The sequence below is a fragment of the Tursiops truncatus genome, chromosome 6 (assembly GCF_011762595.2).
Source record: "Tursiops truncatus isolate mTurTru1 chromosome 6, mTurTru1.mat.Y, whole genome shotgun sequence".
NCBI classification, from domain to species: Eukaryota; Metazoa; Chordata; class Mammalia; order Artiodactyla; family Delphinidae; genus Tursiops; species Tursiops truncatus.
The window spans coordinates 28,222,643-28,248,622 of NC_047039.1; the positions used below are offsets into that span (position 1 = coordinate 28,222,643).

Genomic DNA, 25,980 nt, shown 5'->3' on the forward strand with positions numbered 1-25,980 from the left:
GATAAGAACTAACTTTGACCCAGGCGGCTACGGGGAGCAGGGGTTGCTTTCTTCCTAATTAACTCCTTTCTCGGCTTGGATCTCTCTGTCTCTCTCTCTACCTCCCTACCATGAATGGCTGAGTCAGAAAACGCGACAGCGGTTCCGTACCTTTCCGGAGCTTCGGAACCACCGGAGATGCAAAGACTTGGCGAATCCTAACCTGGAAGACAACATGTGCGCCCCGGATCGACCCCGCGCGCCTCACTCTCGCCGGGAGCCACAGCGGGTGTGCACCTCAAGCAACTCCGCGCCGTGCGCCCCGCCCCGCCGTGCGCCCCGCCCCACCGTGCGCCCCGCCCCGCCAGTACGGCCCGCTCCTTACGCCCAGCTTGGGTAGCGACCCGGCCCACCAAAGATTCTGACCCCCACCCTCGCGAACCAAGGGCCCGCGGATGCAGGGCGCGATGGCCGCCCCATCCGTGGTCCCGGTCACGCGGCAGATCAGCGGCCGCGCCGCCCCAGCCGCAGTCCCAGACCCGAGCGGCCCCGAGAGCGGGCAGTCCCTGGCCGCCGCCGTGGCCGACCTGCCGGTGCTGGACGCCTCCGGGAGGCGGGTGCTGTTCGGCGCGCTGTTCCGGGAGCGCCGGGCTGTAGTGGTCTTCGTGCGGGTGAGCGCGGGGTGCGGGACGATCCGGAGCAGGTACCTCACCCGCAGGCTGGGACGGAGGTTGCTTCCACGGCCTACGCTGAAGGGTGGTTACATCGGGCCCCTGGACGGGTCCAGGGCCCGAGAGCGGAGCCCGCCGGGCCTGGCCCTTCCCGTGTTCATCCACTAGAAGCTTCCGGAATGCGAACTGCTCCTCTCGCTTCCTTGAACGGGAATGGAAAAGCAGCCCGCCAAGCGAAGGCCATTTTCTCAACGAGCGAAGAGGCCTAGCACAGACTGGGTGCGGCCTAATTTCAATGCATATTTGGGCGCCCCGACACCTCTTTCTACCCGTCTTGGGTGTTGTGTTAATTAGCATCACGCATAATGAAGTACTTGGCCCTTTCTGACCCCGGGGGTGTTAGTTGCTAACTTGTCCTTTTTGCCCGTATTGGGATTTCAGCATTTCCTGTGTTACATCTGCAAGGAATATGTAGAAGATCTGGCCAAAATCCCCAAGAGTTTCTTACAAGTAAGTTTCCTGAGAGTGAGCAGCAGCGAGCCCCGCTTCAGGGCGACCTGGTGAAAATCACCTGCCATTTATAAGGAGTGCAACGGAATGAGGTGCGGAGTGCACCACCTCTCCAGCGCAGACACTCACAAACCCAGATTCTCACCATCCCACACATCTCTCCAACACCTCCAAAAAGGGGAGGCACGCGTTAGCAGTCTATTTCTGGCCTGTTCATTATTGCCTGGTTATAAACATACTAACCATAATAATAATTTTGATGTTACCTAATAACCTGCCTGTTCTCAAATGTTGATTGATAATGACCAAAAACAGAAATGCTAAAAATATTTCCTTCCCTTTATTTTTGTAATAAAGATACTCCAAATAGTTGTTCGTTATAGGAAAATACTAATATATCTTAAAGGTGAAAATTTGTATTGTTAATGGAATGCATGTTCCACATTGGTCTGACAACCACATACAGGTGTGTTTCTTCAGGCATATAGAGGTTTGTCCCCAGCTGAGCTTTTGAGTGAACGCATTGGGTAGATTTTGTAAAACTAAGATCTATTTTCAGCAGACCTTATCAATTGAGATGTGAAAGAATAAAATTGTCTGATTAAATAACCCTACTTTAATAGTTTTTATTCTTGTTTAATGTATGCCTTTGGGGGAAGTGTAGAGAACTACTGACTATATTGTTTTGAAATTCTTACTTAGCAAAAGAATTATCTGAATTAATTGAACATTTTAGCATACATCTCTTTGCTTTGACTCACACAATTTTGCTCTTTATACCATTCTTCTAGAAGCCTATAGGTGGCATTAGAATGGAACAAAAGAGTTGGATTAGGGGAAGTTGTATGAAACATGTGATTTCCAATAATATGTACATGTCTTTTTTCTCTCCTAAAGGAAGCAAATGTCACTCTTATAGTGATTGGACAGTCATCCTACCATCATATTGAGGTAAATATATAGCAAATTGAGACTCTAACAGGTTAAATCTCTTTCAGACGTAAAAATTATATTATTTGAATCACGAAATGTAGGCTAAATTTGCTAAAATTAAGTCAGATTATCACTATTTTTCTCCCATTTCTTTTTATTAAAATTCCAACTATATTCTTTTTTCAGCCTTTCTGTAAACTGACTGGGTATTCTCATGAAATCTATGTTGATCCTGAGAGAGAAATTTATAAAAGATTGGGAATGAAAAGAGGTGAAGAAATTGCCTCCTCAGGTAAGACATGATATGTCTCAAGTAGAAAACACTAATGGTGTATTTCACATTTCACATATGCATATATATGCATAGGGGAACAAATGGTAAATTCATAAATCAGCCTGCTTTTTATGATTCTAGTAAGTGATCCAGATTCATGAGACTCTAAAAGATTCACTTGCTATATGTAATGACATGGAAGGCTGTTGGCGAAGTACTAAATGAATGAAAAATGCAAGTTGCAGGGCAGTGTTTTTAGTATGATTCCATTTTTGTAAAAATAAAAACCATTTTCATAAAGATCTATACTATATATGTGTGAAATGAAAAAGGTTTTAAAAGATATTGCAATGATTACCCCAAGGCATGGGAATGAGAAAAATGGCTTTTGAATTTTTTACAATAAGTACATTTTACTTTTGTAATTACAAGAAAAATAATATTGCTTAATATATTTTCATACCTCGACACCATGGCTTTGAATGCTCTATGTTCTTTAATAGATGAAATCTTAGTTTTCATTTAAAGCCCAGCTCAAAGGGGCTCTTAATAGCTCTTCAAGCAGAAGCAATTGCTTCCTTCATTGTATTTTAATAGCACCTTGTACTCGATTATATACTCTGTAATTGCACTTAAGGTGGTGGGTAGTATAGTTAGTTGAAAAGTTTGATGTTTTATTCATCTTTATATGGTCCATATTCCCTGCCCTTACACAATTCTTTACAATTAAGTGTATAATAAGCTTTAGGTGAACTATTTATGTATATATTAGGTAGAAAGACCTTGGCTTCTGAAACACCAAATAAGAGAACTCAACTTGAACTCAAATCACTTATTCTCAACAAATGCTGAGAATGACACCCATGGCACCCACTGTGTTGGATGTTCCTGGGAGGACTGTGATAAAAGACACAGCCCCTGCCAACCCAATGCTCATAATCTACTCTGGGAGACAGAAGCAAACAGTCAACTATATTACAGGTTAGGGCTCATAAAAGAGGAGAGCATGTACTGGCAATACCTATAATGCAGAAATGCCTATAACACCAGAAATGCACAGGGAGAGAAGAATCTGGAAAGGCTTCTTAGAGGCGGTGTTGTCTAAGCTCATTCTTTAAGGAGTTAGCTGGGTGAAGTGAGGCTGGGAATGGTGCAGCTGACAGAAGGTAGCACGCACAAAAGCACACAGGTATGAAAAAATGTGACTGTTGGAGAAGTGCAGTTCCCTGTGTCTGGCCAGAGTCTAGGAGCCAGTTGAGGGATTGTGTGAGCCAGGGGACTGAGTCTGGGAACATGCCAAGGAGTTTGGATTTGTTCTGGAGGCAGTGGGGGAGTCATAAAAGAATTATATTTGAGTGGAGAAGTGATACAGTCTTGTTGCCAGGTGGAGGAGCAATTGGAATGTTCCAAACGGGAGTCGTTGATATTCTTGACAAGTTTGTAGTAATAGTCTAGAAAGAAATGACACGGCCTGAAGTAGGGATGCAGAGGGACAGATCACAGAGCTACTTATGAGGTAGAGTTGACAGGATCCCTTTACTGAAGTTTTTAAAGAAAGCAACCTAAACTTTATTAAAACCAATGATGAGGTAGCATAAATACAGAATTTGCTCTTTTTTTCCCCTCTCTTTTTAGTATAGGAAATTGCAACAGTACAGATTGTGAACCTTTGTCTTTGGTAGACTGTTTTCCTGTGCTATAGCAGAGTCTCAGCATGTGTAAGGTCTGTTTGTCATTTAGCCACCTTAGATATAAACTGTGGGTTTCACTTTAGTAACACCTCACCATTCATTGCCTCAATAAAGATGTGGAATTGCAAAGAAAACAGTTGCTTGTGATTATAAGAGAGAGTATATTTAAATCATTTAAACTCCTTCGATCTGTGTTAAAGTACTGTATTTCCAAACAGAAAACATTAGGTTCTCACAAAATGATTTTTTAAAGTCCCTGCCTGAAAAAGCACAGATCTCAGAATCAGTTTCAGAATAATCCTACTTGAAAATTATGACACTGAAAATAAAATATAATAATTTAAAGTTAATGGGACAGTTTATAAAGACAAAGTGTAAGAAAATAAAGCCACTAAATTCAAGGGAGTAATGGGTTTACCCAGTGTTTCATTTGCCTTACCATAAGCCAATTTACGGTGTTAAATCTACAATGATTACTGTAGACAGCACATAAGCACAATGCAGAAAGCATGCCTCTTATAATACTTACTTAATCTAATGTTTCAAGTTAAAATTCTGGTCTTGAGTCCAAGAATCAAACTAAGTGAAAAAAATGAAAAACAAGAGTTTTACACATAACTAAATTCGTACTAGCAAAATTAGATTGTGCTTTACAGCAAAGATTGTGAAATTCTAGGTTGTGAAATCTTCTTCAATTGAATTTCTAAAATTTCAGAAGTTAAATGACCCTTCTTCAGACATGAGGAGATAGTTTGGATTTAGGAACATCTATTTTAAGTGTAAAATCCTAAAAAACAGTAAACCTTAGTCCTTTACCCATGTCTCTAAGCTAATGAGCCTGTATTTGTTTCTTGGTGAGATGAATGTCCATCCTAATATAAACATGAAAGAAATAGAAAAGTTGGAGAGATGAGGAAATAATAGGTATCTGGAAATATTAAGAAATCGGACAGGTCAAAGGCAGCATAATCATCAAAATAAAAAGCAAAAAGCACTAGTAGGAACCGACTGCAGGGCTGAGGGTTGAGCTCTGTGCTGCGACCCGGCAGGAGAAGATGAAGGGGACTGGTAACTGCTATACACTGGTGGACATGCACCCGGAGGGGCAGACGGTGGGCAAGAGGACCTGGGCCATGGTGTCTTGCTGCTCAACCAGTCATTCTCTGGCCTCAGAACTGGTGGAGTCCAAAATTTAAAAAAACTAAAAAGACATAAAAGGCAGGGATAGGAAAAAGATAAGTTACAAGAAAGGTAGAGACTGAGCTTCTTTACTCAAAGGGAGTGGAGGACTTCCCCGGTCGCGCGGTAGTTAAGAATCCGCCTGCCAATGCAGGGGACGCGGGTTCGAGCCCTTGTCTGGGAAGATCCCACATGCCACGGAGCAACTAAGCCCATGCGCCACAAATACTGAGCCTGCGCTCTAGAGCCCATGAGCCACAACTTCTGAAACCATGTGCTGCAACTACTGAAGCAGCAAGAGAAGCCACTGCAATGAGAAGCCCGCGCACCACAACAAAGAGTAGCCCCCACTAGCAGCAACTAGAGAAAGCCTGCGCGCAGCAACAAAGACCCAACCCAGCCAAAAATAAATAAATAAATAAAATATTAAATTACTTTAAAAAAAAAGGGGGTGGGGGAGTGGAAGTGAAGTATCAGTTACTGTGAGAAAGGAAATAGAAAAACTGACAGCCAAGCAAAGATGGAGTGGTAGCTATAGTTGCTATTGTTACAGCTAAACCCCAAAGTCTCAGTAGCATAACGTGGGAGAAGGTTCTTTTTCTTTCACATTTCAAGAAGGGTATATCTATTGCGTGCTTGTCCAAGCAGCAATTCGGGGACACAGTGGGAAAGACTCAGGCCCTTTCTATCTTGTGGCTCTGCCATTGTCAATCCAGACTTCGAAGGATGTAGAAGAAACACGGAGAATCACTCCCTCAGAGGTTTTTAAGAGGTGCCCTGGAAGTGGCACACATCATTTTACTTGGTTAGAGTGTAGTCACATAGCCGTACCAAACTCCAGGAAATGTTTAGCTGTGGTCCCAGAAAGAGGAAACGGGTTTTGACAAGCGTATAACAGTCTGTGCCACAATGTCTCCCGAAGAGGAATGTAGTTATCTATTAGTTGGTAAGAGACTAAACAAAACACAAATGGGGAATTAAAAAGGAAAGCACTACCAGTTTGACAAGTCTGTAGCTGACATTTTTCTGTGGGAGAAAATGATCTGGGTCTGTCATCAGTTCTTCCTTTAAAGCAGTAGTTCTCAACTGGGAACAATTTTGACTCCTCCCCCCAGGGGACATTTGGCATTGTCTGGAGACATTTTCAGTTGTCACAGCTTGGCGAATGGCGGCTGCTATGGCATCTAGTAGGTACAGAGAGCAAGGATGTTGGTAATCACCCCACACTGCACAGGACAAAGAATTATCTGGTCTAAAACATCAGTAGTGAAAGACTGAGAACTGTTCTTTGAAGGAAGAATAAAAGACAAGTTAAAAGTAAGATGACACATGAGAAAGACTGTTTTCTAGAAATACTAACATTATCTTAATATCTAATCAAATATAAAATGACAACTTCTAAAGACAATTCCTAATATTTCAGGACAGAGCCCCCATATAAAATCGAATATACTCACAGGAAGCATTCGGAGCCTGTGGCGGGCAGTGACTGGCCCTCTTTTTGATTTTCAAGGAGATCCAGCTCAGCAAGGTGGAACACTCATTTTAGGTCCAGGTAAGCATCAAAGCCCAGTTTCGGCAGTACACGTTTCGTGCTTTTTAGAAGTCCAAAGGCCATCCACTTTCTTCATAAAATAGCCACCATGTAAAGACGGGCAACTGGACATGCTAACAGTCAGGGTGCTGTGCTTTCATAGGGGTCATCGTTTGTTTTCAAATGCTCCTGTGTATTTTTGATGTTTGTTTACTGGATGTAATGTGGCCATGATTCTGTACCTGAGTGATTCCAGGTATTTGGGATAGAAGAAATCAGCAGTGGTTTGGTGACTTGTATGTGGCTATAACACTCTTTAAAAATTTCAGTGGAGGTGAACATTTTCAAATGGGAGAAAACCATCAAGAACTTTTTTTTATCAATAGAAGAATCAAATCTAGTTATTTATATCTAACAAAACTAGCAGACTTGCCCTATGTCAGAAAGCAAGTCAAGGGGAATTCCCTGGCAGTCCAGTGGTTCGGACTCAGTGCTTCCACTGCAGGGGGCATGGGTTTGATCGTGGTCAAGGAATTAAGATCCTGCATGCTGAGCAGCATGGTCAAAAAAAAAGGAAGCAAGTCAATCCCAGGGGCAGCTTATTCAGTAACAGTTACTCTAAGCTACATCCTTTAAATAGCTTTCTTTTTTTATTTAATTTAATTTTTATTCTATATTGGAGTATAGTTGATTTACAATGTTGTGTTAGTTTCAGGTGTACAGCAAAGTGATTCAATTATACTTATACGTATATCCATTCTTTTTCAGATTCTTTTCCCATATAGGTTATTACAGAATATTGAGTAGAGTTCTCTGTGCTATACAGTAGGTCCTTGTTGATTATCTATTTTATATATAGTAGTGTGTATATGTTAATCCCAAACTCCTAATTTATCCCTCCCCCCCACCTTTCCCCTTTGGTAAGTTTGTTTTTGAAGTCTGTGAGTCTGTTTTGTAAATAAGTTCATTTATATATTTTTTAGATTCCACATATAAGTAATATCATATGATATTTGTCTTTCTTTGTCTGACTTACTTCATTTAGTATGATAATTCCTAGGTCCATCCATGTAGCTGCAAATGGCATTATTTCATTCATTTTTGTGGCTGAGTAATATCCCATTGTATAAATGTACCACATCTTCTTTATCCATTCATCTGTCCATGGACATTTAGGTTGCTTCCATGTCCTGGCTATTGTAAATAGTTCTGTAATGAACATTGGGGTGCATGTATCTTTTTGAATTATGGATTTCTCTGGATATATGAACAGCGGTGGGATTGCTGGATCATAAGGTGGTTCTGTATTTAGTTTTTTAAGGAACCTCCATACTGTTCTCCATAGTGGTTGTACCAATTTACATTCCCACCAACAGTGTAGGAGGGTTCCCTTTTCTCCACACCCTCTCCAGCATTTATTGTTTGTAGACTTTTTGATGATGGCCATTCTGACTGGTGTGAGATGATAACTTCACTGTAGTTTTGATTTGCATTTCTCTAATAATTAGCAATGTTGAGCATCTTTTTGTGTGCTTTTTGGCCATCTGTATGTCTTCTTTGGAGAAATGTCTATTTAGATCTTCTGCCCATTTTTTTATTGGGTTTTTTTTTGATATCGAGCTGCATGAGCTGTTTGTATATTTTGGAGATTAATCCCTTGTGGGTTGCTTTGTTTGGACATATTTTCTCCCTTTCTGTGGGTTGTCTTTTCATTTTGTTTATGGTTTCCTTTGCTGTGCAAAATCTTTTAAGTTTAATTAGGTCCCATTAGTTTATTTTTATTTTCATTACTCCAGGAGGTGGATTCAAAAGATATTGCTGTGATTTATGTCAAAGAATGTTCTGCCTGTGTTTTCCTCTAGGAGTTTTATAGTATCCAGTCTTACATTTAGGTCTTTAATCCATTTTGAGTTTACTTTTGTATATGGTGTTAGAAAATGTTTTAATTTCATTCTTTTATATGTGGCTGTCCATTTTTCCCAGCACCCCTATTGAAGAAACTGCCTTTTCTCCATTGTATATTCTTGCCTACTTTGTGGTAGATTAATTGACCATAGGTGCATGGGTTTATTTCTGGGCTGTCTACCCTGTTCCATTGATCTATAAATAGTTTTATTGATCAATTTGTACCACCTGAAATTCCTTTGGCTTCCCTCTACAAAATGGTTGGGCATTGGATCCCTACCATGTTCAAGTATTGCAGTCAGGAACAAACACCCAAAAAGCCTAGATCACTGTGCTGTAAACTGATTTTTCTTGGTTCTTCTTCATGTTTAAAACTGTTCATATTAGTGAGTGTAGCTTCTACAGGTTATAAAATTAACATTTACTTTAATAAATTCCAGATGTCTATAAGGAAGTCTTTAGAAGGAGGATTTTGACCAACTATCATAACTTTTTTGTTTTTTTACAGCTGGAACACTATAGCTAGCTAAAATCTTTCTTTTTATTTAATCTCCCTTTCTGTCTCTCTCATGAATTTACACTAGTTAGACTAGCCAAAAAAAAAAAAAAAAATCAAAGTAAACAGAACACAGACTATAAATTACGACTATTTGGGCTTCCCTGGTGGCACAGTGGTTGAGAGTCCGCCTGCCGATGCAGGGGACGCGGGTTCGTGCCCCGGTCCGGGAGGATCCCACATGCCGCAGAGCGACTGGGCCCGTAGGCCATGGCCGCTGGGCCTGCGCGTCCGGAGCCTGTGCTCCGCAACGGGAGAGGCCACAGCAGTGGGAGGCCCGCGTACCGCAAAAAAAAAAAAAAATTACAACAATTTTATTTGAGCAGATAAAAGAATTGTGAACATCAAAGTGTATTGTAACTGATTGTCTTAATGCCCTTATTTTTTTCAGCCTCTTTTGGTCTATGGTTATAATGTAGATAGCCTATTAAACCAGTATTTGGGAGTGAATTTTTTAAGGAAGTGATTTATTCTATTATTACATTTAAGAAACAGATGATTTTCCAGCTTGATATTTATGCTAATTCCATATTCTGCCTGTTTGACAGGATATTTTATTTAATTACATTTAATAAAACCTAACAGACGGTTATAATTTAAGAATCTTTCCCCTTGGATCTCATAAAACATTACGTATTAGCCTTATTTAACGATAATTTTTGTCATGCTTTATTACCTTAATTAAAAATTATTATGTCATTATATAGAGAATATTATGTACTCTAGGTAAATAATGTTTTCTTTTGGACTAATTTAAAGTTAAAATGCTTCCTTGATTCTAGTAAGCAATAAATCTAATGAATAGCACTGCATGTCAACCTTTACCTTTTATTCTTATTCTCTTCTAGGTAACAACATCCATTTTATACACTGTGATAGGAATAGGTTGGATCACAAGCCCATCAACTCTGTTTTACAGCTTGTAGGAGTTCAGCACGTGGACTTTACAAGCAGACCTTCAGTTATCCATGTGTGACATTACAGACTATGTCGCTTTCAAATGGACCTTGGGATATGACCTGAATTGTGGGAATGTAGTATACTTGTGCAGTGCCTAACTTGTTGGCTCTTCCCAGCCTTTGAGGAGTTATGAAACCATAAAGAGACCATGTACCACCAGTTGAATAGCATGCTGAGAGGCATTAGTTGTCAAAAATGTGATCTATATTTATAATTTTATAGCTTTTAAAGTTTTATTTTCTATAAAAATTTTTGTAAAAAAATTATTTTATTTTTGTAAAATAAAACTTTAAAAGCTATAAAATTATAAATACCATTCTTTATTTTACATTATGATATATCCATTCAATGAAGGTTTTTTTGGCCATTAAAATCATAAATTCTTTTTTTTTTTTTTTTTTTTTGCGGTACGCGGGCCTCTCACTGTCATGGCCTCTCCTGTTGCGGAGCACAGGTCCCGGATGCGCAGGCTCAGCGGCCATGGCTCATGGGCCCAGCCGCTCCACGGCATGTGGGATCTTCCCGGACAGGGGCATGAACCCGTGTCCCCTGCACCGGCAGGCGGACTCTCAACCACTGCGCCACCAGGGAAGCCCTAAAATCATAAATTCTTATAAAGAACATATAAGGAGAAAGGGAAGCAACCCAAGACCATTTTATCCATTGAGGAAAGCAGGATCTCAAATTCTGTAAACAGTATAATCACATTTTTGTATGTATATGTTTATATTTTTGTATGCTTAGAAAGAAAGACAGGAAGTAAACACACCAGAGTATCACCAGTTAAGTATCTCTAGGTGGTAGGATTACAAGTGTTTTTATTTTCTTTTCCATACATTTTTATATTTCCCAACTATTCTATAATGAACATGATTCATTTTTTTGGCAAGGAAAAGGTCTTTAAAATTATACGAAGAATATATCCCTACGTAGCAAGTTCCACAAAGGTACAATTATATAGGCTGCAGTCCACAAGTTTCTATCCTGATTGCTTTACTCAGAGGAAATACAGCAGATCGAACCTTCATAGAGCCTGTGTTCACAGCATCTTGACCACACACCCACCGTCCATTTCACTAGGATTTTGTTTGGGGCAACAGGGGCGGGGGTTGCTGGTAAAAGGAGAAAAATATCTTTTAGATATTTAAGATACGTATAATCAGTATGCTTTCTGAAAGGAAATTTTAAGAATTGTTTAAACTAAAAACCAAAAAAACTGTAATTTAAATGTACACTGTGGTTTGGTTGTATATTCCTGGACAGTTTCTATTTCTCACCTCCAAGTTTCTTTTATTTAGTAGACTATTGTCATCTTTTATTTTTCTGGAATCATAATATGTTTTGTTGGAAGTGTCCCAGGAATTCTGGTGAAAAGTACAGCAAGGGCTTCCCTGGTGGCGCAGTGGTTGAGGGTCCGCCTGCCGATGCAGGGGACACAGGTTCGTGCCCCGGTCCGGGAGGATCCCACATGCCGCAGAGCGGCTGGGCCCATGAGCCATGGCCTCTGAGCCTGCACGTCCGGAGCCTGTGCTCCGCAACGGGAGAGGCCACAGCAGTGAGAGGCCCGCGTACCGCAAAAAAAAAAAAAGTACAGCAAAATTAAAGTATTTGTAATTATTAGCAAGTATAATACTGCTTTGAACTTATACAAGCATATGGAGTCATACACAAAATATAAATTTAAAGTGTCCAAAAATTTGAATCTATTTTCATGTGTATATAAATGGAAAATCATGTTTTTAATCAATAAAAATGAGTTATCTTATAAAAGTTAAAATTAAGGTATTTTGTGCTATTTTTTATAGTAAGGAGACTGGTGGCCCAGATCCTTCTACTGATTTTAGACTTAAAACTGCTGAATCATAGCTTACACAAAATTTATATATTTCCATTTATAATATACATTATAAAAACGTACACCACATTTTTTAAGATACATAAATGTTCTTTATGTAGTTTCATGGAGGAACAGTTACATAAATACAGTGCAGTAGTAAATTGCCTACCCGAACAAACATTTAATATAAAAATTACTTATAATAGGTGCTGTGAAACATATAAACGTACTCCATATCCAATAATGTACTGGACGCAAAATTTTGAAAAACCTTTTGGTGATAAATATGTAGAAGTGCCGGATAAAAAAATAATAACATCTAACAGTTCTGTGGTGCTAATTATTTGCCAGGTACTATTCCAAGTGCTTTACATATATTAGCTCTGTGGAATTGATATTACTATCATCATTATCATTGTCAACTCCATTCTACAGAACACAAACAACCTCTTTTTTTTAAGTTGAATTTACAAGAAAGTGAGGAAACTCCACAAGGGCCGAACAGAAGCAGAAACCAGGCTGTTGACTATGTGTTGAAGCCATGGGCTGCCCTGAGGGCTGTCCCCCTCCCAGGAGTTAGAGAAGGCTGTTCCTTGGCCAACTCAAAGGCCTTACACTGTAGAGTTAAAAGTAAGACCACTAAAGCACTACCTGAGACCTGGAACTTCTGAGGGCTATGACAGTGTAAGAATGGGCTGCAGTCACATCCATCTATAGGCCAAGGAGCCCTGTGAGGAAATATGTTGTAAAGTTTCTACAATGAACCTTTGTGGCAAAAAGAATTTCAGTAAAATGAAAGTTCATGTTTAATTTAAAAATTTTAAAAAAATTCATTTATTTTTGTTTCTCAAGGAGATTGATAACTAATAGCCTGCATAAAATGTTTGTTCGTGTTGCCATCTACCATGGGGGTGGGGTGCAAAGTGATAACACTGACCACATGAAAACTGGAAGACAAACTTTCTAAAGAAGCAACAACATCTACTTCAAGGTTAAGAGTTATTTTAAGAAGAGTGTTCCAGAAGATGATTTAAGACATGCAGTTGCAGAAGGTACACTTACACATCATTCTGTGAAGAACGATTTTTCATTTAGATCAGAGTTCTTTTAAATTAATTTCACTTATGTTCAATTCCAAGTTTTCTTGTGCACATTTAAAAAGTGAAGTGGTAGCTCTTCATGTACTGGCTCTGTTAGCAGAAAACTCCGAAAACAGTTTCAGGATGCCAGTTTTAAATCAGTATTATCAGATGCTTCAAGTAGAAAATCAGTCCTTAAAAAGGAACTTAAAAAAAAGATTCTTTTTTTTTTTTAAATCCAGTTTCCAAAATCAAGGCAAAACTTTCAGAAGATGAAATATCTGACAGTATGGTGTGTGCTACTCTAAATTCAGTTTAAAAATTCAACGCTGAAGAAAAACTGATTTGTTTTTGTGGTGACAATATGAGCATAGATTTGGATGAATATATATTTTGATAAAAGTAATGTTCATACTATATTAAGAAACCTGTGGGGCAGATGTGTTTTGGAATGTGCTGTGGTGCACGCATAATTCATAATTAGGTCCAAACAAGCTGTCAATCAAAACAGAGATTATAGTTGTTAAAATTTACCAATTAAAAATTTTTTATTGTGGTAAGATATATATGACATAAAATTTACCATCATAAGCATTATTTATTGTAAAGTATACATAACATAAAGTTTAACATTTTTAAGTGTACAGTTCAGTGGCATTAGGCATATTCATATTGTTATGCAAGCGTCACTCCTATCCATCTCTAGAATTTTGTTATCTAATACTGAAACTCTGTACCCATTAAACAATAACTCCCCATTTGCCCATCCCCCAGCCCCTGGTAACCACTGTTCTAATTTCTGTCTCTATAAATTTGACTGTTCTAGGTACCTCATGTAAGTGGATCATACAATATATACCCTTTTATGTCCGGCTTATTTCACTAAGCATAATATCCTCAAGGTTCATCCATGTTATAGCATGTATCAGAATTTTATTACTTTTTAAGGCTGGGTGTTCTTGGGGGTGTGTGAGTGTGTGTATCACATTTTGCTTATCCATTCATCTGGATAGTTGGGTTATTTCTACATTTTGGCTATTGTGAATAATGTTGCTATCAACATTGGTGTACAAATAACTGTTTGAGTCCATGCTTTCAATTCTTTTGTGTATATTCCCACAGCGGAATACCCACAAGTGGGCATTCTGTTTGTTTTGAAGAACTGCTGCCCTGTTTTCCATATCAGCTGTATCATTTTACATTCCCACCAGCAATGCACAAGAGTTCCAATTACTCTACATACATTTTTCTGTTTTGCTTTTAAAAAAAAATAGCCATTCTAATGGGTATGAAGTGATATCTCACTGTAGTTTTGACAAAATGTGCCAGTTTTAAAAAATGTATATACAGAGTGATAAGGCAACACAATGTGTGAGAGAAGCTGATGGTGAATAGCAATTTTTTAAAAAGCGAGCATGACACTGGGCACTTTATTGTTGTTGCCCACCATTAAGCAGACATTAGAAATGTTTGAAGTGTTGAACAACTGCTCTGGTAAGTCAACCTGTGCTGTCCTCACTGATAGTGAACTTGTTTTTTTAATGGATCCTGTATGTTTTGATTTCTTCTGTGTAGTAAGTTGGAAATATTTAATGAATTTACTCAATGAATGGTGTGCCAAAAAACTATCACTTTTGAAGCTTTTAGCAAAACTGTGATTGAAAACTAACCTTACAAATAAGAAGACATTGAAATTGCCCCTTAAGAAGAAAACTAAACAAAATAAATAATTGAAAGCTCAAATAAGATAAAAGATATAATTGTTAAATTCTATAACTTTTTTTTTTTTTTTTTTTGCGGTACGCGGGCCTCTCACTGTTGTGGCCTCTCCCGTTGCAGAAAACAGGCTCCAGACGCGCAGGCTCATGGGCCCAGCCACTCCGCGGCATGTGGGATCTTCCCGGACCGGGGCACGAACCCGTATCCCCTGCATCTGCAGGCGGACTCTCAACTACTGCGCCGCCAGGGAAGCCCTATAACTTTGTTTTATAGTTTCTGAACTTATGATAGAGCTCCTATTTTTAATTGGGTAAAAGTGAATTCTGCATCAGAAAGGAATGAAATTTTTTTTAAAAAGGAAAAAAATGCCCTATGATTTTATAGCGTCAAAATGTGAAACATTCAAAAGAATTTTAAGTGGAGAATTTATTTTATGAGTTTCATCTTGTAAAAATTATGTGTTAAAGAAAGGCACTCTGGACTTCCCTGGTGGTGCGTACCAAAAAAAAAAAAAAAAAGAAAGAAAGAAAGGCACTGTGAGTGGAAGCAAAAAATCAGTATCTGAAAATGTTAGGGCTGAATTATTTTCTTTTAATTTTTTATTGGATTATAGTTGATTTACAATGTTGTGTTAGTTTCAGATGTGAAGTGAATCAGTTATACATATACATATATCCACTCTTTTTTAGATTTTTTTCCCATATAAGTCATTACAGAGTATTGAGTAGAGTTCCTTGTACTATACAGTAGGTCCTTATTAGTTATCTATTTTACATACAGTAGTGTGTATATGTCAGTCTCCCAATTTATCCCTCCCCCACAAGTATTTGTTTTTAACATGAAAATATTGACCTGAAAATATCCTTCATTTTGCAAAATTTGTCCTGAGCTTACCAGGTACCTCAGTATCTGTAGAGACTGAATATTCTCAACTTGAAATGTGGACTACAGAGAAAACTCAGATGAAGAGGTCTACAATTCTAATTCATTTAACCATAAAATGCAACGTTAGAGAAGGTTGCAAGGAATTTTATATAAAAGTTAAAAATAATAAAACCATATTGAAAAATACAGTTTTCAGAAATATACCAATGACGTAGTATTAGAGACAGATTCAACTTACAAATGGACTAAAGTATATAAACATGGACTAAGCATAATTATTCTGCTTGCATTATTGTTATTTTTATTATTATTATTACTTTTTGCCACATGGCTTGTGGGATCTTAGTTCCCCAACCAGGATTGAACCCGGGCCCTCGGCAGCAAAAGCACAGAGTCCTAACCACTGGACTGCCAGGGAATTCCCTTTTTAAAGTTCAGATAATCAATATAAAAAGTTTTAAAATGTATAGAAAAAATTTTTAATAGTTTTTGAGTAGATTATTATAGGTCCCTTCACATTGAAACAATTGTCAATCAATATTTCAAGAAATTATATAATCTTAATTATTTTGTGGCTTTTTTCACTCTCATATGTTCTGGTTTGGACTATAGGTTATATGGTCACCTTCATTGATGGATGAAGCAAATAAAATAAATTTTAAAAATTAAGGATAAAGAACAGTTGAACAATAGAAATAATAAGCTTGATTTAATTAGCAAATTAAAACAATAATTAAAAACACCTATCATTCTCAAGAACATAAAACATTAACCATATATTATCCCTTAAAGTAAATCTCGATAAATTTCAAAGACTCAATTTCATACAGACCATGTTCTGTTATCACACTACAACGAAATTAGAAATCAATAACAACAACAAAAAACCTCTATAGACATTTTTAAATTTAAAAAACACTGAAAGTCATGGGACAAAATAGAAATTGTGATGGATGTTAAGAATTAGAACTGAATAATGACAATATTCATGGAATTCTTCAGAAATAGTATTTTAATGTAAATTTATATCCTTAAACACTCATATTAGGAAAGAAAAAAAAGGCTGAAAATTAATGTACTAAGTGTTCAACTTTAAGAAGTTAAAAAAGCAGCAAACTAGGGAATTCCCTGGGGGTTCAGTGGTTAGGACTCTGGGCTTTCACTGCTAAGAGCGTGGGTTCCATCCCTGGTTGGGGAACTAAGACCCCACAAGCCACGTGGCGAGGCCAAAAACAAAACAACACAACACAAACAAAAAAAAAAGAAGCAAACTAAACCTGTATAAAAAAAAAAAAAAGAAAGGAGATAAAAATTAGATTGGCCATTGATTAAAGACACAAAGAAATAATAGGGAGGGACTTCCCTGGTCATCCAGTGGTTAAGAATCAGCCTTCCAATGCAGGGGACACGGGTTTGATCCCTGGTCGGGGAACTAAGATCCCACATGTCGTGGGGCAATTAAGCCCGCACGCCACAACTACTGAGCCCGAGAGCTCTAGAGCCTGTGCGCCACAACTAGAGAAGCCCGCACACCACAATGAAAGATCCCGCGTGCTTCAACTAAGACCTGATACAGCCAGATTAATTAATAAATTAATTATTTTTTAAAAAAAAGAAATAATAGAGAGATACAACAGGCCCAAATCTGGTATTAAGTAGACAAATCTCTGGCAAAACTGATGAAGGAAAAAAAGAGAGTAAGTACAAATATTAGTAGTAAAAAAGTGACATAACTACATGCATAGTAGAGATTAAAATATAAAAAAACTCTGAATAACTTTATGCCAATAAATTTGAAAATTTAGAGAAAATGACTATATTTTATCTAAAAAAATAGTAACTTTTCAAGTCTTAAAAAATATATAATAGAATACTATGTAGCCTTATAACCATTTAAGAATTGAACCAGCAGTTTCTTCTTACAAAGAAAACAACAGATCAAGAGGTAAATTCTACCAAATTTTTACAAGTGAATTCTACCAAATTTTCAAGGAAAAGATACTTCCAATGTTTTTTTTTTAATTGAAGTATAGTTGAATTGCAGTGTTTTGATGTTGTATTAATTACTTTTGTACAACAAAGAGACTCAGTTATAGGTATTTCCAATCTTATACAAACTTTCTGAGAATAGAAAAATGAGACTAATTTTACCTTGCTACTTCAATTGGACTAGGACAATAAAAGAAAGGAAAATCATAATTTTGACTCTCCCATGAACAAATGCAAAATTCCTAAAATGAATATTGGCAAGCAGAATCAAACAATATATAAAACATTTAATTTACCACAATAGAGTTTATTCCAGGTATGCAAATTTGGTTTTACAGATAAAAATTAATACAATTCACCACATTATCACATTTAAAGAAGAAAAAATGTATATAGTTATTTCAAAGAAGCAGAAAAAGCACATGATAAAATTTAGCCTCCGTTCACATTAGAAAAGAAAACCTTAAGAAATCTAGGAATAAAAGGGCATTTCCTCAATTTGATAAAATCTATCTGCCAAAAACCTACAACAGATATCATATTTAATGAGAAAATGCCATAACTATTCTATTTTTAATATTTATTTATTTATTTGGTTGCACCAGGTCTTAGTTGCAGCAGGTGGGCTCCTTAGTTGTGGAATGCAAACTCTTAGTTGTGGCATGCAAACTCTTAGTTGCAGCATACATGTGTGATCTAGTTCCCTGACCAGGGATCGAACCCCAGGCATTGGGAGTGCGGAGTCTAACCAGTGCACCACCAGGGAAGTCCCACTATTCCTTTTAAACAAAGGACTATGATAAGACTGCTCATTTTTACTGCTAACATTTGACATTATACCAAATTTCTAGCCAGTTCAAAACCACAAAAAAACTAACAAAAAGTATAAGAATTAGAAAAGAACTAAAACTCTCATTGATCACATATGCCATAATGGTCAACATAAAAAACCAAAAAGAAAATACTGAGAATTAGTAAGGTACGTTGCTGAATATGACATCAATATTCAAAATTCAGCTGCATTTCTACATACCCTTAATAAATAGAAAACCTAATTTTAAAATCATTTATGGGAATTCCCTGACGGTCCAGTGGTTAGAACTCTGTGGTTTCACTGACGATGGCCTGGGTTCAATGCCAGGTCAGGGAACTAAGATCCCGCAAGCCGCGCAGTGCAGCCAAAAATAAAATAAAATAAAATAATTTATAAGAGCAATAAAACTTATAAGGGACCCAGGAATAAATCTAATGTGTTAAGCCTGAGAAAATTATATAACTTTATTAAGAAATATTTAAAGGAGCTGATAAATGTAGAGGTATAACATATTCATAAAGAAGAATTCTCATTATCCTAAAAATGTTAGTTATTCCCAAATTGATCTACAGATTCTTTTCATGGAACTTGAAATGCTGGTTCCAAAATTTATGTAGAAGAGCAAAAAGTCAAGAAAAGCTAAGATATTCCTGAAGAACAACAAGCAAGAAGTGTCTTGTTCTATAAGATATCAAAATGCAGAATACAGCCATAACAATTAAGATGGTGTGGAATTGGCAACATATGTATACACAGGGCTTCCCTGGTGGTGCAGTGGTTGAAAGTCCGCCTGCCGATGCAGGCGACACGGGTTCGTGCCCCGGTCCGGGAAGATCCCACATGCCGCGGAGCGGCTAGGCCCGTGAGCCATGGTCGCTGAGCCTGCGCGTCCGGAATGGGAGAGGCCACAACAGTGAGAGGCCTGCGTACCGAGGAAAAAAAAAAAAAAAAAATATATATATATATATATATACACACACACACACACACACACACATATGGAATAGAATAGAGAGTCCATACACATACATGGACACTTGATATATGACCAAGTCTATGTTGCATAAAGGATAGAGAATTAATAAATAAATGGTACTGGGATATTTGATTACCATAGGATAAGGTAAATACACTAGTGCAATATTTGTAAGCCACTGTTTTTCAAATCACTATTATTTTCAGCTAAATCTAATCCTCTTTAATAGATTCCTAACTCACACCAAACACACAAACTCCACAAGAATTAAAGACCTAAATGTGAAAACCGAAACGTTTCTACTTTTATTTCCTGTAGGAGAATGTCTTTTTGAAATCAGGGTAGGAAAGAAATCCTTAAATAAGATTTTAAAGAAAGCAAAAATCATAAGGGAAAGACTGAGACACTCCATCAGATCAAAATCTTCGGTTCAATGGGTTGCAAAAAAGAAGAAAATAAATTGGGAAAAGATATACACAATGCCTATAACAACAAAAAAATGATTAATATCAAGAATATTCAGAACTTCTACAAATCAGTTTTTAAACAAGATAAACAACATAATAGGGCAAATAGGCAAAAGAGATCAATCACTGTAAAATTAGAGGGTACAGTACACAAGATCACCCTCCCTTCTGACACCCACTGCCATTTCAAGGGGGTCCCAAAACCATACTCAGGTTGGATAATTTGTTAAAAGGACTCAGAATTCACTGAAAGCTGTTATACTCACAATTACAATTTATCACAGGGAAAGGATTAAAATCAATAGGTCTTAAAAATCTTTAAAAGATTAAAATGAGCCAAGGGAAAAAGCACATAGGGCCAAGTCCAGGAAAGCACCACATGCAGAGCTTCCAGTTGCCCTCTGCCCTTGGACTCTGGACACTGTTTCTTTCCTGGCACTGATGAGTGACGATAGGCATGGAGTACTGCCAACCAGGGAAGCTCATCCAAGCCAGTATCCAGAGTCTCTACTGGGGATCCATGGTTAACTCCCCAAGTGGCTGACCTCAATCTCCAGCCCCTCCAGAGGTTAAGCTGATACCACATGACTCAAAACTTCTACCATAAATTGCATTTTTTAATAGCTTAATTTTTTTTGTTTGTTTTTTTAATTTAATTTTTATTTTTTTGGCTGCATTGGGTCTTCTTTGCTGTGTGCAGGCTTTCTTCTTTGCTGGCGTGCGGGAGCTACTCTTCATTGCGGTGCGTGGGCTCCTCATTGTGGTGGCTTCTCTTTGTTGTGGAGCACGGGCTCTAGGCACGTGGGCTTCAGTAGTTGTGACACACGGGCTCAGTAGTTATGGCTCACAGGCTTTAGAGCGCAGGCTCAGTAGTTGTGGCACATGGGCTTTGTTGCTCCGCGGCATGCAGGATCTTCCAGGACCAGGGCTCGAACCCGTGTCCCCTGCATTGGCAAGCAGATTCTTAACCACTGCGCCACCAGGCAAGTCCCAATTGCATTTTTTTAATTGAACAAATTTGACATTTAACACTGTGTCAATTTAAGGTGTACAATGTGTTACTTTGATATATATTATAATATGATTGCAGTTGTAACAAAATTTTTCACGTTATATTTTTATAGTACAATACTGTTGTTTATATTCATTATACTGTGTATTAGATCTCTATGGTTTATTTACTACTTGTGGCAAGTTCGCACCCTAAACAACATCAATCTTATCCCCTCACCTCTCATGCCCTGGTAACCACCATTTTACTCTGTTTCTTAATGGGCTTGACTATTTTAGATTCCACATATAAGTGACATCATACAGTACTTGTCTTTCTCTGTCTGACTTAGTATAATTGTACTAAGTCCATTAATGGACTCGAGGTCCATTAATGTTGTCACAGATGGCAGGATAACCTCCTTTCTCACAGCTGAATAATATTCCAGTGTGTGTGTGTGTGTGTGTGTGTGCGCATGCGTGTGTGTGTGTGTGTGTGTGTGTGTGTGTGTGTGTGTGTGTGTATCTCACATCTTCTTTATCCATTCATCTCTTGTTGGGCATTTAAGATTGTTTTCCTATCTTGATTATTGTGAATAATGCTGCATATATCTCTTCAAAATCCTGTTTTCATTTCCTTTGGGTATATACCCAGAAGTGGAATTGCTGGATTGCATGGTAGATCTATTTTTAACTTTTTGTTTTCCGTAGTGGTTGGACCATAAATTATTGGTGTTCGGGTTTTTCCATAAGGTGATACGGAAAAACCTGAACTAACCTTCTGGCCAACCCAGTATATTGTTAATCCTATCATTAGTCTATCTGGTATGACCCAAGGCCCTCAGGCAAACAAAAACACTCCTATCAGGCATTACAAGGACTTAGAGATTATCTCTAAGCAGCCGAGACCAAAGGCTAGACCTCTTTTGGGGAACGACCATGTTCTTTACTATACAACCACAAATTTATAGGGGAAAAAACCTCGTAAAAGGCTAATAAACATACAAAAGTATGTCGAACCTCACTAGTAATTAAGAACTTGCAAATTAAAACTACAATGAGATACTATTTTATACTCAGGAATTTGGTAAAAAATAAAAAGTATGACAATACAGGTGTTGGGAATACAGAGTCATGGGTACTTTCATACACTGACAGTGAGAGCATAAATTGAAGAAACAATTTACAGAACAATTTGGCAATACCTAGTAAAATAAAAAACATGTATAGCTCTAGAGTCAGTCTTATATAAATCAGAAAAATGCACAAGAATGTCTACAGCAGCATTGTTTGTTCATGGCTATCAACTGGAGACATCCTAATGTTCATCACCAGGAAAGTGGATGAATTAATTGTTGTATTAGGTTTCAAATAGTATGTATTGCTAAGGATACCTACATATGTATTACAGTTTTAAAGAAATGCAAGGGAATGATAAATAGCAAATTAAGGATAATGAAAATATTTTAGGGGATGAAAGTTGAGATAATTAGAGTGGTTATGGTGGGCTATGGCTGAGTTGGCAACATTTCATTCTTAAGTGGCATAGTGGGTACATGGGTATCTGTAATGTCATTCTTTATACCTTTTGTATTCTTAAATGGTGTATAGTACTTTTGAAAATTAAATGTATAGGTGTATATATACATACACACATAAATATATATAATATATTCAAAAAATATATATATACCATAGCCTGTTATGTAGATGTATTAATTGCTTTGTGCCTTACATTATTATCCAATAATTGCCTTTACAGCTTATGCATTGAAAGAGAGGGCAGTCATCAATTTTACATTTATACATGGGAAGTGGAAAAATAATTTGTACACCTTTAGAACATGTAGCTCTCCTTTCAGTTCCCACCTAAAATGATAACACAGAGGTGTATTTCTTGCTTGGGATCTGTGCTGCAGTTCTGCCTTACAGGTGATGTAGACTGATAATCAAGGAAAAGATGTTTTGGAGTTCCTATTATGTGTTAGGTACTGTGGGAGACTTAAGGGATACATAAAGCAGAATTTCTGCCTTTAATCATTCAGAATATATTTCGGGAGGGCAGGAGGAATATCAAGGTAACCAACAAAATAGAGTAGTAAAATAAATAGCCCACTGGAGGGGCAGTAAACCTCACAGTGGTTTGAAGAAGGTCCTGCAGGGAAATGCAGGAGACTGAAGTGCTTGAAGAAGGTTTGCACGTGAATTTCTAAAAGCAGCTCACAAGGACCCCAAGTGTAATTGGCCTTATTCATCATGATGAAGTATTTGATCAAAGCTCTTTTGGAAGTAAAGCTTGTTTCTAGAAAATTATTTTAAATATTATACCAATCTTCTTACAGTGCCATATTTAAAAATAGGTAGCACTCAGAATATTTTAAAGGTTTCTTTAGAAATAATTCCAGCTCTGTTAACTTTACTCTGAGAGCAGCCTATAATTACTGACATTTCCAGACGTTGACTCCTAAGGACTTAAAATGCCATATGTGAATGTATTTACTGATTTGATGTAAATAAAAAATAGCTTCATATTTCCAAGCAACATGCCTACATCTCTTATAAACACAACATTCATCTTTCTTTCTGCCTAAACCAGCGCACTTTCCTCTCCATTTTTTAAAACTGAAAGCTCAGCTTTTTTTTTTGTTTGCGGTTCGTGGGCCTCTCACTGTTGTGGCCTCTCCCATTGCGGAGCACAGGCTCCGGATGCGCAGGCTCAGCGGCCATGGCTCACGGGCCCAACCGCTCCGCGGCATGTGGGATGCTCCCGGACAGGGGCATGAACCCGTGTCCCCTGCATCGACAGGTGGACTCTCAACCACTGCGCCACCGGGGAAGCCGGAAAGCTCAGCTTTTGATGTTTTGTTGCTTGTGTCTATATTGGCAAGTATGAGGGCCTCCTGTCAATTAATTCTGTTTGCCACACAAGAGGAAAATGAAGCAAAAGAAAATGTTTTTAAAAAATGTATTGGAGGGTCTTCCCTGGTGGCGTAGTGGTTAAGAATCTGCCTGCCAATGCAGGGAACACAGGTTCGATCCCTGGTCTGGGAAGATCCCACATACTGAGGAGCAACTAACTCCGTACGCCACAACTACTGAGCCCGCATGCCACAACTACTGAAGCCCTTGCACTGCAACTACTGATATCCACACGCCCAGAGCCTGTGCTCTGCAACAAGAGAAGCCACTACAATGAGAAGCCTTCACGCTACAACGAAGAGCAGCCCCTGCTCACCGCAACTAGAGAAAGCCCGCACACAGCAACAAAGAACCAACGCAGCCAAAAAAAAAAAAAGTATTGGATGGGCTTACCCGGTGGCCCTGTGGTTAAGACTCCATGCTTTCACTGCTGAGGGTGTGGGTTCAATCCCTGTTCGGGGAACTAAGCTGTAAGCTGTGTGCAGTGGCCAAAAAACCCAAACAAAAAACAAAACCAAAAAACCCCCCAAACAAACAAACAAAAACCCAAAACAAGAAAAAAAAAAAACAAAACAAAACTATACTGGAGACATTTTTCCAGGAAGACATACAGACAGGTACATGGAAAGACGGTCAACATCACTAATCATCAGGGAAATGCAAATCAAAACTACAATGAAATATCACCTCACACCTGTTAGCATGGCTAGGAGCAAAAAGACAAGAAATAATAAATGTTAGTGAGGATGTGGAGAAAAGAGAACCCTTGTGCACTGGTGGAGGGATGATACATTGGTGCAGCTGCTATGGAAAACACTATGGAGGTTCCTCAAATAATTAAAAACAGAATTACCATAAGATCCAACAATTCAACTTCTGGGTATTTATCAGAAGGAAATAGAAACATTGACTTGAAAAGATATCTGCACTGCCATATTCATTGCAGCATTATTTACAGTAGCCAAGACATGGAAACAACCTAAGTGTCTGTCAATGGCTGAATGGATAATGAAGATGTGATATATATATATATATACACACACACACACAATGGAATATTACTTAGCCATTAAAGAGAATGAACTCTTGACACGCGACAATATGGATGGAACTTGAAGACATTATGCTAAGTGAAATGTCAGACAGAAAAGATAAATACCATATGATCTCACTAATATGTGGAATCTAAAAACAAAACAAAACAAACAAACAAAAAAACTCACCGATAAAGAGCACAGATTGTTGGTTGCCTGAGATGGGGCTAAGGGGGTGGGCAAAATGAATGAAGGAATTCAAATGGTACAAATTCCCATTTATAAATAAATAAGTCATCGGGATATAACGTGCAGTATGGTGGTTATAGTTAATAATAACTGTATTGCGTATCTGAATAGAGTTTTTCAAATATGGATCTTGAAAGTTCTCATCACAAGAAAAAAAAATTGTAACTATGTACCGTAATGAACGTCAACTAGACTTATTGTGATCATTTAAAAATATATACAGATGGGCTTCCCTGGTGGCGCAGTGGTTGAGATTCTGCCTGCCGATGCAGGGGACACGGGTTCGTGCCCCGGTCCGAGAAGATCCCACATGGAGGCCCGTGAGCCATGGCCGCTGAGCCTGCACGTCCGGAGCCTGTGCACAACGGGAGAGGCCACAGCAGTGAGAGGTCCGCGTACCAGAAAAAAAAAAAAAAAAAATATATATATATATATATATACACACAGATATCAAATCATTATGTTTTATACTTGAAATTAATATGTCATGTCCATTATATCTCAAAAATGTATTGGAAACAATGATCCATCTATGTTTTGTAATGAAGAAAATAAAATATAGTACCAGAGACATTCTGGTAGAGAGACCTGTGACCACAAACATTTTAAGCATCTTTCTCCCACTTTTTTAGGGAAAAAATGTAGCTAAATCTTAATGTTGAGATATTATTCTAATATTGACTTAGAATCTATGGACTGCAGTGTAATCTTACATATCTTTGTTAAAAATTATAGAAGTCATTCTGCTTGTAAGTTTTTTTAGGTCATTTTGTTTTAAGATATAAAAGTAAACCACATATAGGGTATATAATAACCAATATATGCTTGCA

The 25,980-nt window shown here is 37.9% G+C and overlaps 1 protein-coding gene and 1 long non-coding RNA gene across 6 annotated transcripts in view; one reads left to right on the forward strand and one right to left on the reverse strand.

Annotated features, from left to right (window-relative positions):
• The window catches only part of LOC141278955 (uncharacterized), an 89,270-nt gene extending 88,962 nt beyond the window's left edge, over nucleotides 1-308 (reverse strand). Inside the window, exon 1 of the long non-coding RNA XR_012332445.1 lies at nucleotides 151-308. This is a non-coding gene — a long non-coding RNA (uncharacterized lncRNA). The remainder of the gene's footprint in view (nucleotides 1-150) is intronic.
• A 29-nt stretch (nucleotides 309-337) lies between these two features.
• PRXL2C (peroxiredoxin like 2C) lies at nucleotides 338-25,487 on the forward strand. 5 transcript variants are annotated; one of them, XM_033857838.2, is made up of 7 exons: nucleotides 342-650; nucleotides 1,092-1,160; nucleotides 2,058-2,111; nucleotides 2,280-2,385; nucleotides 6,661-6,792; nucleotides 7,540-7,596; nucleotides 10,081-10,216. In XM_033857838.2, exons 1-6 carry the CDS (start codon nucleotides 435-437, stop codon nucleotides 7,554-7,556), a joined length of 594 nt encoding a protein of 197 aa, XP_033713729.1. In that variant the 5' UTR covers nucleotides 342-434; the 3' UTR covers nucleotides 7,557-7,596; nucleotides 10,081-10,216. The 5 variants fall into 5 exon arrangements, with proteins under 5 accessions (XP_019795991.2, XP_019795989.2, XP_073662061.1 ...); XM_019940430.3 differs by lacking the exon at nucleotides 7,540-7,596 and having other exon boundaries at nucleotides 339-650; nucleotides 6,751-6,792; nucleotides 10,081-11,969; XM_073805960.1 differs by lacking the exons at nucleotides 7,540-7,596; nucleotides 10,081-10,216 and adding an exon at nucleotides 25,374-25,487 and having other exon boundaries at nucleotides 340-650.
• Nucleotides 25,488-25,980: the final 493 nt, after the last annotated feature.